This window comes from Capricornis sumatraensis, chromosome 9, assembly GCF_032405125.1.
Source record: "Capricornis sumatraensis isolate serow.1 chromosome 9, serow.2, whole genome shotgun sequence".
NCBI lineage: Eukaryota > Metazoa > Chordata > Mammalia > Artiodactyla > Bovidae > Capricornis > Capricornis sumatraensis.
The window spans coordinates 38,498,517-38,511,454 of NC_091077.1; the positions used below are offsets into that span (position 1 = coordinate 38,498,517).

The 12,938-nt window shown below is 36.5% G+C and overlaps 1 protein-coding gene across 3 annotated transcripts in view; it reads left to right on the top strand.

Annotated features, from left to right (window-relative positions):
- NSD1 (nuclear receptor binding SET domain protein 1) overlaps positions 1-12,938 on the top strand; it is a 143,616-nt gene that overhangs the window by 91,303 nt on the left and 39,375 nt on the right. For all 3 annotated transcript variants that reach the window (XM_068979574.1, XM_068979572.1, XM_068979573.1), the window contains 4 exons: positions 1,744-1,819; positions 4,129-4,247; positions 5,191-5,334; positions 8,264-8,387. In XM_068979574.1, the coding sequence (XP_068835675.1) occupies positions 1,744-1,819; positions 4,129-4,247; positions 5,191-5,334; positions 8,264-8,387 (463 nt within the window). The remainder of the gene's footprint in view (positions 1-1,743; positions 1,820-4,128; positions 4,248-5,190; positions 5,335-8,263; positions 8,388-12,938) is intronic.

A 12,938-nucleotide genomic window follows, 5' to 3' on the forward strand; every position in this document is an offset into this window, starting at 1 on the left:
TGTCACTGTTGCATTTTTAGTTTTTTGGTAGGGAGATGGGAATCAGATTTGGTGCTAGAACAAGTGAAAACGAGAATTGTTGGTGATGGTTAGACCCAGACTCTGGAGAAAAGTTGCCTCTAAGTCAATTCTACTGTCTGACCTAGTCAACTTCACAGTTAAATTCCTGGCCACTCCAAACTGTATTTTGAAACCATCAGGTTGAAACCATGATTCAGCTCAATCTTGAGACTTTGTCATGGGTTAACAGGCAGGCCACATCTTTCCTATAAATGGATCAGTCGGTGGCTTCAGAGAAAGAGGTAGTCTGTTGCGGTACTAGTACTTTAAGAGTGCACTGACTTCATACATATCCACACCAGGCTACACATAAAATAAATTAATGGAATCTTCCATGTACCCTCCAAGGCACTTACAGAGTTCTGTGGTCTTTTTTATTACAAGCAGAGCAGATGGATTTTTATTCACATAGTGTGATTTGTTTGTATGTACCTTGTTATTTTTATTTTAACTTAACAAAGTTGTTGATATCAGACATTAGAATATTTTCTGTATTGTTCTCTGACTATAGTTTTGGGAACATTCTGATTTTTTTTGTCCCATAACTTTTGGGTTAGTGTTAAACAATGAAGTATGAATTAGTTATGAAAGTAATATAAATGGTAGTTTTCTTTATATTATGTAATCTATTTTGTGTGTTTCTCTACTGGTGTTTTGTTCCTTTTAACTAGATACCTAACATTAGCTCTTTGATTTTATTTGACTTTATAAGACTGATCTACACTGAACATTAGGAAAGTTATATTCTTATAGTTTATTAATGTATATAAGAAGCATTCAGAAATTCACAGCTGCATTTTATGTTGTTTTGACCTCAAACTCTGGGAACTTCATAGCAAGAATAGCATCTGTTAAATTTGCTTTTGTGGCCACTAAATTTTTACAGTCATGATGAAGAATATTATTCTTGTAGGAGAAGACATTTTCTTGGAATAGAACTAATTGATACAGGCATTAGTAGTAGGGGAATAAAATGTGTAGTAAATTATTCTTGATGTTTAAGGTTGGCTTTTTTTTGGCCATGGTGCATGGCTTGTGGAATCCTATTGATACTTCCCCAACCAGGGACCCTTGGCAGTGAAAGCGTGGAGTCCCAACTGCTAGACTGCCAGGGAATTCACAATATTTTAAGTGTTTTGTTTTTAGTTTTCATGTTGTTTTAATTTATATTTCTTAATGGATAGCAACTTGAATTAGAAATACTTTCTATGATACAAACTTTTTATGTTTAGATTTCACCAAGTAGATAAGTGTCTGTAAAATCCAGTGGCCGTAAGTATAATATTAGGAAGGTAGATTTTAAATACAGGGTGGCATGGAATAGAATTGAGCTGGTGGGTATATGACCACATACTTTTTTACTGCTACTTCAATGAGAACAGTGTTCTGTATATGCTCTATACACTGGAAATCTCTTGAGTACGCCAGTGTCCTATGTGTGTGCACGCCTCCTGCCCGCCCAATGCCTGTCTGCCCCATGTGGTGTTCTTGAGTTTTAGAGGATTGAAAAAATGTGATGCTTTCCGTCACAAAGTTTCTTTATTGTTGTACTGTTCCTTTAATTGTCCAAAATAGCTAAGATTCCTATATCTATGTCAATAGGCAGTCCAACTTTTGGCATATAATGTAAAGGATTTAATTTCTACTCCTGTGTAAAACACGATGCATCTTACTTATTTACAGTGTTATGAAGCTGGTCACTTGGAGAATGACATTAATGAATCGTGTGTTGCACCTCGTTCTAAAGAGTTTGGTGGAGGTGAGTATCTTGAGATTTAAGAAATGGATTACAGAAATAACTGTGAAGTCGGCTAAGTGAGAACAGTGAGATTGCAAGTTCTAAGACTTGTTTGCTCAATATGTGCTTCAAATAACACTAGGAAATTGTATTGATTCATTTCCATCTTTATGCTGAAATTAGTTAAATGTTATTAGAATTATATTAGCATTAAGGAAATGTTAAGAATAGCAGAGAAAAATCAGTTCCTATTCTTATTAGATAATTCTCTATACTGCATCATTCGTTACTTTCTTGGCTTTGATTCAGTTTTTATTTCTGTGGAATAGAAATAGAGAATTTGAGTTAAGGGGAAATTGCAAATCATCTTAAGTCTTTCATGGTCTTGTATTCTTTCATCACACCTGTGACCTTGGTCAGAGAAGAGTTTAAACATTTGAGCCTAGTCTATTATAGTTGCATCCTAAGGCCTTGGGAATCTTCTGGATTAAATTTAAATCTGTTTCCTGGAACTTGTGCTTGGTCACCTTGTTTCTGCCCACAGGAAGAATTGACAGCGCTTCATTTAATAACAGATGAAATAATAACAGTTACAGTATCTACCACGTTCTTTGCTTAAGGACTGTTACCTTTAATCAGTCTAAAGCATTTCAAGAATTGGGATATTATCTATATTATCCCTATTTGTAGAAGAAACATGAAGATGAAAGAGGCTGGCAGAGTTGGGATGTTCAAATCTGACCAAATTTATTGCCACACTACTGTCTCGTTATCTACTCTGTATTTTCTTTTTTCTCCATTCGAATTCTTTCTACCCCTTTGATCATGTTGTCTGCCAGTGCCATGTACTAATGTGTCATTCCTGAAATATTAGCCTATATTTGAGCACGGTGCATCAGATATGGTCAATCAGCAAAAGGTATTATGGGGAGATTGTATTTTTTGTGGTCTTCAGTGTACACTTCTGTAAATGTGATCTGTGATTATTAAGTTTTTCAGCAAGTAAGTTTAGCGGTATATTAACTTATTTTAACACTGTATGCAGTTATATAGTTATATAGGGTGGTAAATTTGTTTGTTTGATTTAAATAACAAAAAGTACTTTCAAAATGATATCAGCTCTTCCCGTATACACTTGTACTTCAGCTTTTTGTAAAACCTACTGCCTGTACATAATCCTTTGTAAGTTTCATCTAAGTGTTTTAATTTGTGAGAAATTTGAACCTTTATTCTGCCACCATATTGACTCTTCTTTTTTAGTCTTAGTCTGTCAGCTGCTTTGATAGCAGAGCTTCTCCGTCTCGATCAGGCAGTTCAAGAAGAGAACCCTAAAGCAGCCTTCCAAAGTCCAGCCTTCATGTTGATATCTAGCCTAAATATCCTGGAACATTTTACAAAATACCTCTTTAGAGTCCTCCTAATGCTTCTATAACAGAAAGTGGAACTGTGTAGAATATAAATTGAAGGAGAATCTAGACCATCTTCTCAATATGTCAGACTAGGCATTTATTTTATACTGTTGGACGTTCAAGATTATAATACTGCTGCATGAGTATATCTGTTTGGCTGATAGATGTATTGATTGGGGTAGGGAGGTGTTCGTCTCTCCTCCTGTAAGCCAGATCTTATGTATTTCAATTTTTTATCTAAATCCTTAAGTCAGAGAGTGATATACTTTATTGTCTTTAATCTTGGAGGCCTGGTTTTAGTTATCTTTACCTGACTACTAAATGCATTTCCTCCCTATCTGAACGATATTAAAGTCCTTTCTGGAACTAGAAAATCTTTCATATCAATCACATAAAATGAAATTGCTTTAATAATCTATACATTTACTGTTTAATCTGTATGAAACAGAACATATATATATACCCATACATACGTACTTCCCTGGTACCTCAGATGCTAAAGCATCTGCCTACAATGTGGGAGACCCGGGTTCGATCCCTGGGTCAGGAAGATCCTCTGGAGAAGGAAATGGCAACCCACTCCAGTACTCTTGCCAGGAAAATCCAATGGATGGGGAACCTGGTAGGCTACAGTCCATGGGGTTGCAAAGAGTCTGACATGACTGAGTGACGTCACTTCATACATACATATATATGTATGTGTATAGCCATTTCCCCAACTACATATATACTAATGGGTAAGTCTCTCTCTTTTTTTTTAATGTTCCCCTGTTTTCCTCATCTACAAAGTCAGAGAATTAAAATTAAGGTTGTTTTCACTCTTGACATTCCATAATTCTAGGAAGTACCTTTAGTCGAGGTTAGAAGTTCTTAGACATGTACATTATCAGCCATCAGGTAACACCTGTTGTCCTGTCCTAGGCACTGCCAAGCTGTTTGATAGACCAAGGAAGCGAAAACGACAGAGGCATGCTACAGCCAAGGTGCATTGTAAAAAAGTGAGAAATGACATCTCATCAAAAGAAACTCCAAACTCTGAGGTATTACTCAGTTCCTCATCTTTTGACCTTCCATAGTGAAGCTTCTTTTCACAATAGAGTCCACACCCCTTTCCCTTGAGTTTACCTGAAAATAGTATTTTATTGAAACTGCTAGTAGTGACAAGGAATACTGGAGAAAAGGAGAATCTGATTCTAGTAGAAGTAAGTCAAAATACATATAGTACCTGTGGGCATGACCTTTTTAAAAGATCACACCTCATGCTCTAAATGTCAGATGAAATACATAATTTGTTTCATCATGAAGTAAAATTTTTCTAAAACCAGAGAGCACCAATACCAAGAAAATACATGATCCAAATGAACTTGGATATTGCCCTTTAAACGTTGAGACTGCTACAGTTAAGGGAAAAACTCATTTGCTTATATATTGAAACCACCAACTACTTAATTTAGAGTAATGTTTGTAACCGGTGACTTTTAGGAAACAGAAGTTTAAAGCCATTTCATTACAGTGCATCACTGAAGTCATTGATGCTATCCCTCACTTTCCAATTCAGGTTAAGAGAGAATTAGAACAAGTCAGGTCAGCATCATACATTATGGTGCAGAGCATTTCTTTCCAGGACAATATGAATAGAATGCCCAAGGGGGGCATTATTTAGGAAATACTGATCTTGGAAGGACAAATAAGTAATCAAATAAACTTAAGAATGTTTTCTCTCCCTTAGTGAAACCTTAAAATGGAACAGCTCAAAAAGTTCCAGTGGAACAGCCTCAGAGCAGTTAGTGGCAGGGCATGAGGCGCCCACTACCCGCCCAATCACAGCAGGGTTAGAACTAACATTGCATGCAGTCCGCCCGCGTGATTGGCTGAACATCTGTAAGTGCTTAATGGATAGACAAATAGCAGCCCAGAGGGAGGGGGTCAGATGGCGGAGACATCAATAATACAGATGTGGGATGTTATTTTTTTCTCTGCAAGGGAGAACTGATGACACACAGGACAGCTGCAAGCCCCAAGGACACTATTGAGGAGGGTGTAGAAAACGACCATGGAATGCCTGCATCTAAAAAACTGCAGGGGGAGCGAGGAGGTGGAGCTGCACTCAAGGAGAATGTCTGTCAGGTAGAGAATGTTTGCTGACTTGCATTTTGATTGCATGCTTATCTTTTAAGAGAAATCGTTGTCTCCCATCTCTTGATGACTTAGTCATGGTTAGAATAAAAATTTTCTGTGATGATTCTGTTGGAATTACTTGTCTTCCTTAAGGCTTTAACTCTGCTCTCTCCCCACAAAAGGAGAAATGAAATAGTGTTGTCCCTGGGTAGATAACCTAAAGTTAAATCTGAGATGGCAGAGAATCTGTGGTTGCTCAGCCAGAGGTAATTTTGCTGCACCTCTCAGGGTGTAAGAATCTTTGGGTTTCTAGGGAATTTTTCAAGGAGAATTTTCACTCCGAGATTTTCTTGGTCTGTTTTGTTTTGTTTGCTTAAGTAGTTATTACTACTTTAGTGAACCTACTGTTTGTATTTTTCTGTCTATTTAATAAGCATACAGCGTTTTTATTATATGTTGTGTCTTTACATTCACTTTTTGAATTCTGCATCATTTAGGTATCATAACAATCTCATATAAGATTTTATTATCATCATTTTTGTTGTTCAGTTGCCACGCCATCTCCAACTATTTCCAACCCCATGAACTGTAGCATACAGGCTGCAGTATCCTTCACTGTCTCCCAGAGTTTGCTCAGATTCGTGTCCATTGAATCAGTGATGTCATCCAACCATCTCTTCCTCTGCCGCCCTCTTCTCTTTTTGCCTTCAGTCTTCCCCAGCATCAGAATCTTTTCCAGTGAGTCAGCTCTTCACATCAAATGGTCAAAGTATTGGAGCTTCAGCATCAGTACTTCAGTGAATATTCAGGATAGATTTTTTGTAGGATTGAGTCCTTGCAGTCCAAGGGACTCTGAAGAGTCTTCTCTGGCACCATAATTCAAAAGCATTAATTCTTTAGCCCTCAGCCTTCTTTATGGTCCAGCTCTCACATCTGTACATGACTACTGGAAAGACCATAGCTTTGACTATATGGACCTTTGTTGGCAAAGTGATGTCTTTGCTTTTTAATACACTGTATAAGGAAATTGAGGCACCAGGTGTTAAATGACTTGGTTGTAGTCACTTTGTGGAGCCAGGATTCAAACCGAGGCAATCTGGGTTTTGAGCCTTAACTGCTGTGTTGTCTTGCTTTTCTGTGAAATGTGACCCTATAATGTCAAATGCCTTTATCTTACTTGGGAATAGAGTCAATTAAATGGATGCTTTGGTTATATTCTGTTTTCACAGTCTTAATTTATCCTTGTAAATGCATTAAAACTTACATATAGAAAGCTGAAAATATTAGTGTCTTTTTCCCTCATTGAAACTTCTAAAAAATAAAATTACTCCAGGTATAAAATATTATTATTATGGCCAATATAATTTCAACTCAGTTTGTCTCTTGTTGATGATATTCAGTCCTGCTTCTAGTGTTAGTCCTCGGAGACTTAAGCCCATCCAAACTGTCATATAATATAAGGTGTCATAACCCTGTGGTCCTGGTTTGTTTGGATCAGTCTTTGTTTCAGTCTGCTGTGCTTGTATACTTTCTTTATTGACAGCACTTTCTTTCATGTTCTGGTCTCCCAGTTGGAAAGATGAATTACATGGTCATCCCAATTAAAGGATTAGTCTGTAATATCTGGTTAATTTGAAAAATTTATTCTTCAGTACATAGTGTACTTGAAGTTTTCCTGTTTGAGTGATGAAGGTGGATTTGTATGAATAGTAGATGATGGGAGGGCCAAACGTGATTCTGGCTCAGGATCTTTTGCAGTCCCCCTCTTAATTCCTGGCTGCCTCTGGCCCGTTATTCCCAAAGCTTTTCTCCTTGCTTGCTTATTTAAACTTTGATGTTAGGTGGCCAACACCTGTTTTGTTTCTTTAGGTTCTTGAAAGTATTAGACTTGCCTAGCCATCTTTCCCCTTTTCTTGTCTTACAAAATAAGTATAAGACTTTTTTCATTTTTAGCATTTTTCTGCTGATATTACTATAGGGAAACAAGTAGAAAATCACTATGGGGGAAAATATTTAGAGGTGTAACAAATATTGGGAATTTCCATTATTTTCATAACTCTTTAAATGTTTCAAAGCAACAAAGTCAGATTTTTATTTCCTAAGATTCTGTTATCATTCACACCCTGTTTTAGATGAGCTTAATTTAGAAAGGTGATCTCTCTCATTTGTTTCTTGATGTATCTCAAGGGTTGTTCAGATGTCAACCAGAGAGCCCTTCTGGACTGTTGTGACCCCAATCCAACTGGGCAGTATTTCTTGCTTGAATGATTGCAGTAGCCTCTTTGATTATCTCTGCTTCCCCTCTTCAGTTCATTTTTCATGTAGTCATAGGGACCTGTGCTTAGATAAATACCTAACTTCAACCTTCCCTTGGTATAGCTCTCATTATAATGACACACCTTTGTAATTATAATAAAATCTGAAACTGTGCAATAATCTATAAGGCCACACAGCCTGGCTCTTGTTTGTCTTTTTCTCATTTCTACCACTTCTAACTTTTGTTTGCTTTTGTCCAGTGATGTTGACTTTGTGATTCATAGCGTGCAATGGTTTTTCCTATCTCTGGGCTTTCTGTACTTTCTGCCATCTTGGTCCCTTCATATCACATGGCTGACTTGTCATTTAGAGCCCAGTCTAAGAGGCCAATCCTAACCACTCAGTCCAAATTTTCTATTTGAATTCTACTCAGATACTTATTTTCTGATATTTTTGTTTATTCATTTACTTGTATCTTCATATCCTTAGAATGTAAGAATGATGGGAGCCAGGACCTTGTTGTTCCTGGCATAAAGGAGGTAATTAAATAGTAGCTGAATGAATGGTGGCATTTTTTGTTTCTGCCAGAGCTGCTTCTTAATTTTTGCTTTAATGAAGACTTTCTGCTTGGGATTTTTAAAACCTTTCTCTATAGAAAGATCTGTTTTCTTTTTCCTAACAGAACTGTGAGAAACTGGGTGAGCTGCTATTATGTGAGGCTCAGTGCTGTGGGGCTTTCCACTTGGAGTGCCTTGGATTAACTGAAATGCCCAGAGGAAAGTTTATCTGCAATGAATGTCGCACAGGTAAAGTAGATAGGTCTTCTTCCAAGGAAGTTTTGAGCTTTAAGTTTTGTAGGAAAAAATTGTTTATTAGAGACACTTTTTTGTGGTAATACTTAACTAATTCCTACAGACACAGAGATAGGTGCTGTGTGGTCTTTGCCCTCCAAAGAACTCAAAGTGGATGATGAATGTATAGCATAACGTAATGCAAAAAGTGTTGTGGACATTAAAGTGCTGTGTGGACGAAGATGCGCTAGTGCCAGAGAAGAAGGTGTCTTAGTTTGGCCTTAAGAGAGAAGTAGAAATTGGTCTGTGGAGGAGAAGGATGGAAGGTCCAGTAAAGAAAGTGTGAGCTGTTTGGGGAATAGACAGCATAGTTCAGTCCTAGGTATTTTAGGGAGGAGGCGAGGCATAGGTAGTGATGAGGAGGACTTCTGGGTTACTGATGATATTTTATGTTTCTTGATCTGACTGGTAAGAAATGTATTCACTTCATGATTATTTGTGAAAGTAAACAATTTTATTAACATATAATTAACAAAGTGCACCAATTGTTTAACAAGAAAATGAGAAAGAGCTGTTTTGTGAGAGTTACAAGATATATATGTATATCGGGTCAGTAACTAGGAGTGGTCAGATGAGACCTCACAGCTGTGCTAAAGAGATTGGTCTTTTTTCAGCATTATGAGATGTCATAGTATGAAAATAGTAAGAAAATAGGGCTGACAATAAAGATCTTATACGTCATTAAAACTGCAGGTGTGTGCGATGCTGTGCAAATAGAAAGCATCTGTTGTATTGAGAAGAGGGCTAATAATAGTGCCTGGGGATGCCCACTTAAATGTAGGTACTGAGGAGCTAGTCAACAAAGAATAGCCATAGAGAGGCAGACGTGTCAGATAGACCAAGGAGGTTCTAGAGTGAAAAGGAGATCTGTTTTTGGAAGCAAGAGAGAGTGCCTTACTGAACCAGACTGAAAGATGAATGAATGGGTAGCAGTGTACACTATGTGTTACAGAAACTTAACTTCACTGGGAAAAAGAGCTGAAGGTAGGATGTTTTAGGGTCAGGAGGAAGAACATCTTTAGTAGAATGAAGGTTGAGAATTGTGTAGGGAAATAAATTTCCATAATAAGAGGGGAAATTATTGATGGAGTACAGTCAGAGACAGGAGAGGATAGTCTTGAGATGAAAAGATTAAAGAGGAATGTACCATGTAATTATGAGGAAGACAGACATTTTCCTTGACATGGTGAGAGTGGTGGGGGAGGTTTTATAACTTTGCAACTTGAAGGAAAGAGTGTAGGCTTAGACTAGCCCTTGTGGAAAATAAGAGACAGAGTTAACTGGTGTCTGTAAGTAGATGGCTATGTCAGATTGAGTTGTTTCATCTTTCTGCTACCACTTTCAGCAGTATAGGAACAAAAATTGGAAGACAAGATAGTTGTGGGATAATTTTGCCTTCTGCATAGTTGGGCTTTTGATCAGTTTGCACCATTAGAAAGATCTTTTTTTTTTATTATTTTGTTTTAACTTTCCATTTATATTGGAGTATAGTTGACTAACAATGTTGTGTTGACTAAGAATGTTGTGTTGTACAACACAGTGATTCACTTGTATCTATTTTTTAAAAATTCTTTTCCCATTTAGGTTGTTACATAATGATGAGCAGGGCTCCCTATACTATACAGTAGGTCCTTGTTGGTTGTGTATTTCAGATATTGCACTCTATACATGTCTATCTCAAACTCTCTAATTATCCCTACCCTGCTGGTAACCATAAGTTTTTTTCTCTTAAGTCTAAGAGTCTGTTTTGTAAATAAATTCACTTGTATTGTTTTTTGAAGATTCTGTGTATAAACACTGTCATACTGTATTTGTCTCTGTCTTCCTTGGTTTACTCAGTATGACAATCTCTAGGTCCATCCATGTTGCTGCAGATGGCAGTGTTTCGTTCTTTTTTAACAGTTGAGTAATATTCCACTTTTTATAGGTACCGCATCTTCTTTATCTGTTTGTCTATAGACATTTAGGTTGATTGCATATCTTGACTTGTAACAGTGCTGCAGTGAACACTGGGGTTCCTGTATCCTTTTGAACCTTGTTTTTCTCTGGATAATGCCCAGGAATGGGATTGCAGGATCATATGCTAGCTAAAAGTCATCTTTATTGAAGTTTAATTTGCCTACTGTAAAATGTGCTTCTTTTAAATACATGTTTTGATAGGTTTGATAAAATGTGTACACCCTTGCAACCGTGACGACAGTGAAGATTCAGAACATTACCATGATGCCAGAAAGTTTCCTTGTGATCAGATCCAGTCAGTCTTTTTGTACCTCACTCCTTCACTCCCATCATCAATTTCAGGTTAAACAGTGATCTGCTTTCTGTTCATAACACATTAGATTTACCTTTTTTTAGAGTTTGTGTCCAGCTCACCATAATGAGACTCATCTGTGTTGATGTATGTGTCAGTAATTCATTCTTCCTTAAAATAGTGTTATTGAGGTTTAATTGGTATATAGTAAACTACACAAAGTGTGCATTTTGATAAGTTCTTTGTGTGTGTGTGTACACACCTTTGAAACCATCCCTCTGTATAGTTATCTTGAGAGTCAGCAACATTGTTGTAAGTATTGAGAATTCATTCCTTTTTATTGCCAGTGGTATTCCATTGTTTGGATATAGCAGTTTGTTTATCCACTCATTTATTGATGTACCTTTTGATAGTTCTCAGGTCCGGCTATTTTAAACAAAGCACTGTGTATCCTTTGAATGGATGCATTTTGTTGTATATTTATCTAAGAGCAGAATGGTGGTTTATATGGTCAGCTTTACTTTTTTTTTTTTGGTCAGCTTTACTTTTTAAGAAACATTCAGTCTTTGTACCATTTTGCTTCACATCAGCAATGGTTTTAATTCTGCCATATCTTCATCAACACTTGGTAGTGTCAATCTTTTTTATTTAGCCATTTGATGATGAGTAGTGGTATTTCATTGTGGTTTTAATGTGCATTTCATGATGGATGATATTGCACATCTTTTTATGTGCTTAGTTTTCTGTCTTGAGGAAGAAAGAGTGCTCAAAGCTTTTTAAAAATTGGGTTTGGTTTTTTCTTTAATGTTGAGGTTAGTTTATCAAGTTTTTGTTTTAATTGACTGATTAAATCTTTTTTCTTTTTTTGGTTAAGAAATCTTGCTAAACACAGTGTTGAAAAGATTTTGTTCTGAAAAGTTTTATGATTTTAGGTTTCACATTTAGGTCTATAGTCTATGTTGAATTCAGTTTTTTATGTATTATGTGATGTAAGAGAGTTGTTTTATTTATTTATTTATCTATTATTGTCTGCGCTGAATCTTCGTTGCTGCGTGTAGGCTTTGTCTGGTTGGTGCGAATGGGCGTCTGGGTGTGGTGCGTGGGCTTCTCCTTGCCATGATTCCTCTTATTGTAGAGCTCGGACTCTAGGGCTTGTGGGCTTCAGCAGTTGCAGCTCTCCAGCTCTAGAGCACGGGCTTAGTTGGCCTGCATTATGTGGAACCTTACGGACCAGGGATCGAATCCATGCCTCTTGCATTGGCAGGCAGATTCTTAACCACTGGACCATAGAGAAATCCAAGGTTATTATTTTTGAATGCAGAAAATTTTACCCTAGTTTTAGTAAAGGTGAATAGAGTAAGCATAAAGGAGTCATTTCTTATTTGGCTCACCCTGTTTTCCTGTAGTAGGATAAACACACCATAACTTAGGTTACTCCTCTTCAATATTGGCTACCAGTTATTCAACATCAGGCAAGTAGAAAGCTTCTTTTCAAATACTTATTTAGATTTTTTCATAAAATCATTATTAGTTGGGTAATATCACTATAAAGATCTTAAGTACGTAATTTTAATATGTTTCTATTTCCAGCAAGTGCCACAAGCAGGCTTCAAGTTCAAGTCTGTCTTGCCTCTCAAACCTGGGCTGTTTCCTTTATATCATACTGCTTCTCAGAGAGAGGTGGATTTTTTTTTTCTGTCTAAATGTTTCATTACAGAATTCCTCACACATATACAGAAGTAGAGAGAAAAGTATAAAAGATAAAAGTAAAAAGATTGAATGTACTCATCACTTAGCTTCAGTAATTACAACTTTTGGCCTCATTTTACTCAAAATATATTATACTAGCATATTTTTTTTAACTTAAATAATATCCAGTATAAATAGTAACTCCTGTGTGTCTTCAGCTACTCAGTCCCACTTTCAGATTTTCCCACTTTGTCTTTGAATATATTGTTCTATAGTGTTTTGAATCAAGATCCAAATAAAGTCCTTGTATTTTATTTTTTAATAAAAAAAATTCATCTCTTGAATTTCTCTTAGTCTACAACAGTACCATTCCCCTCACCCGATTTTTTTTTTTTCCACAAGAGAAGTATATGTTTTACTTAGTCCAGTATATTAAAAATGTATCTGCATATAATTAACACATTACTGACTGGGGGGATTTTTGCAGAAGGTAATGCCCATGGTGTTACATTGGCTCCAGTCAATAATGTGTTAATATGAAAATGACTGAAATTTTTTCCATTCTT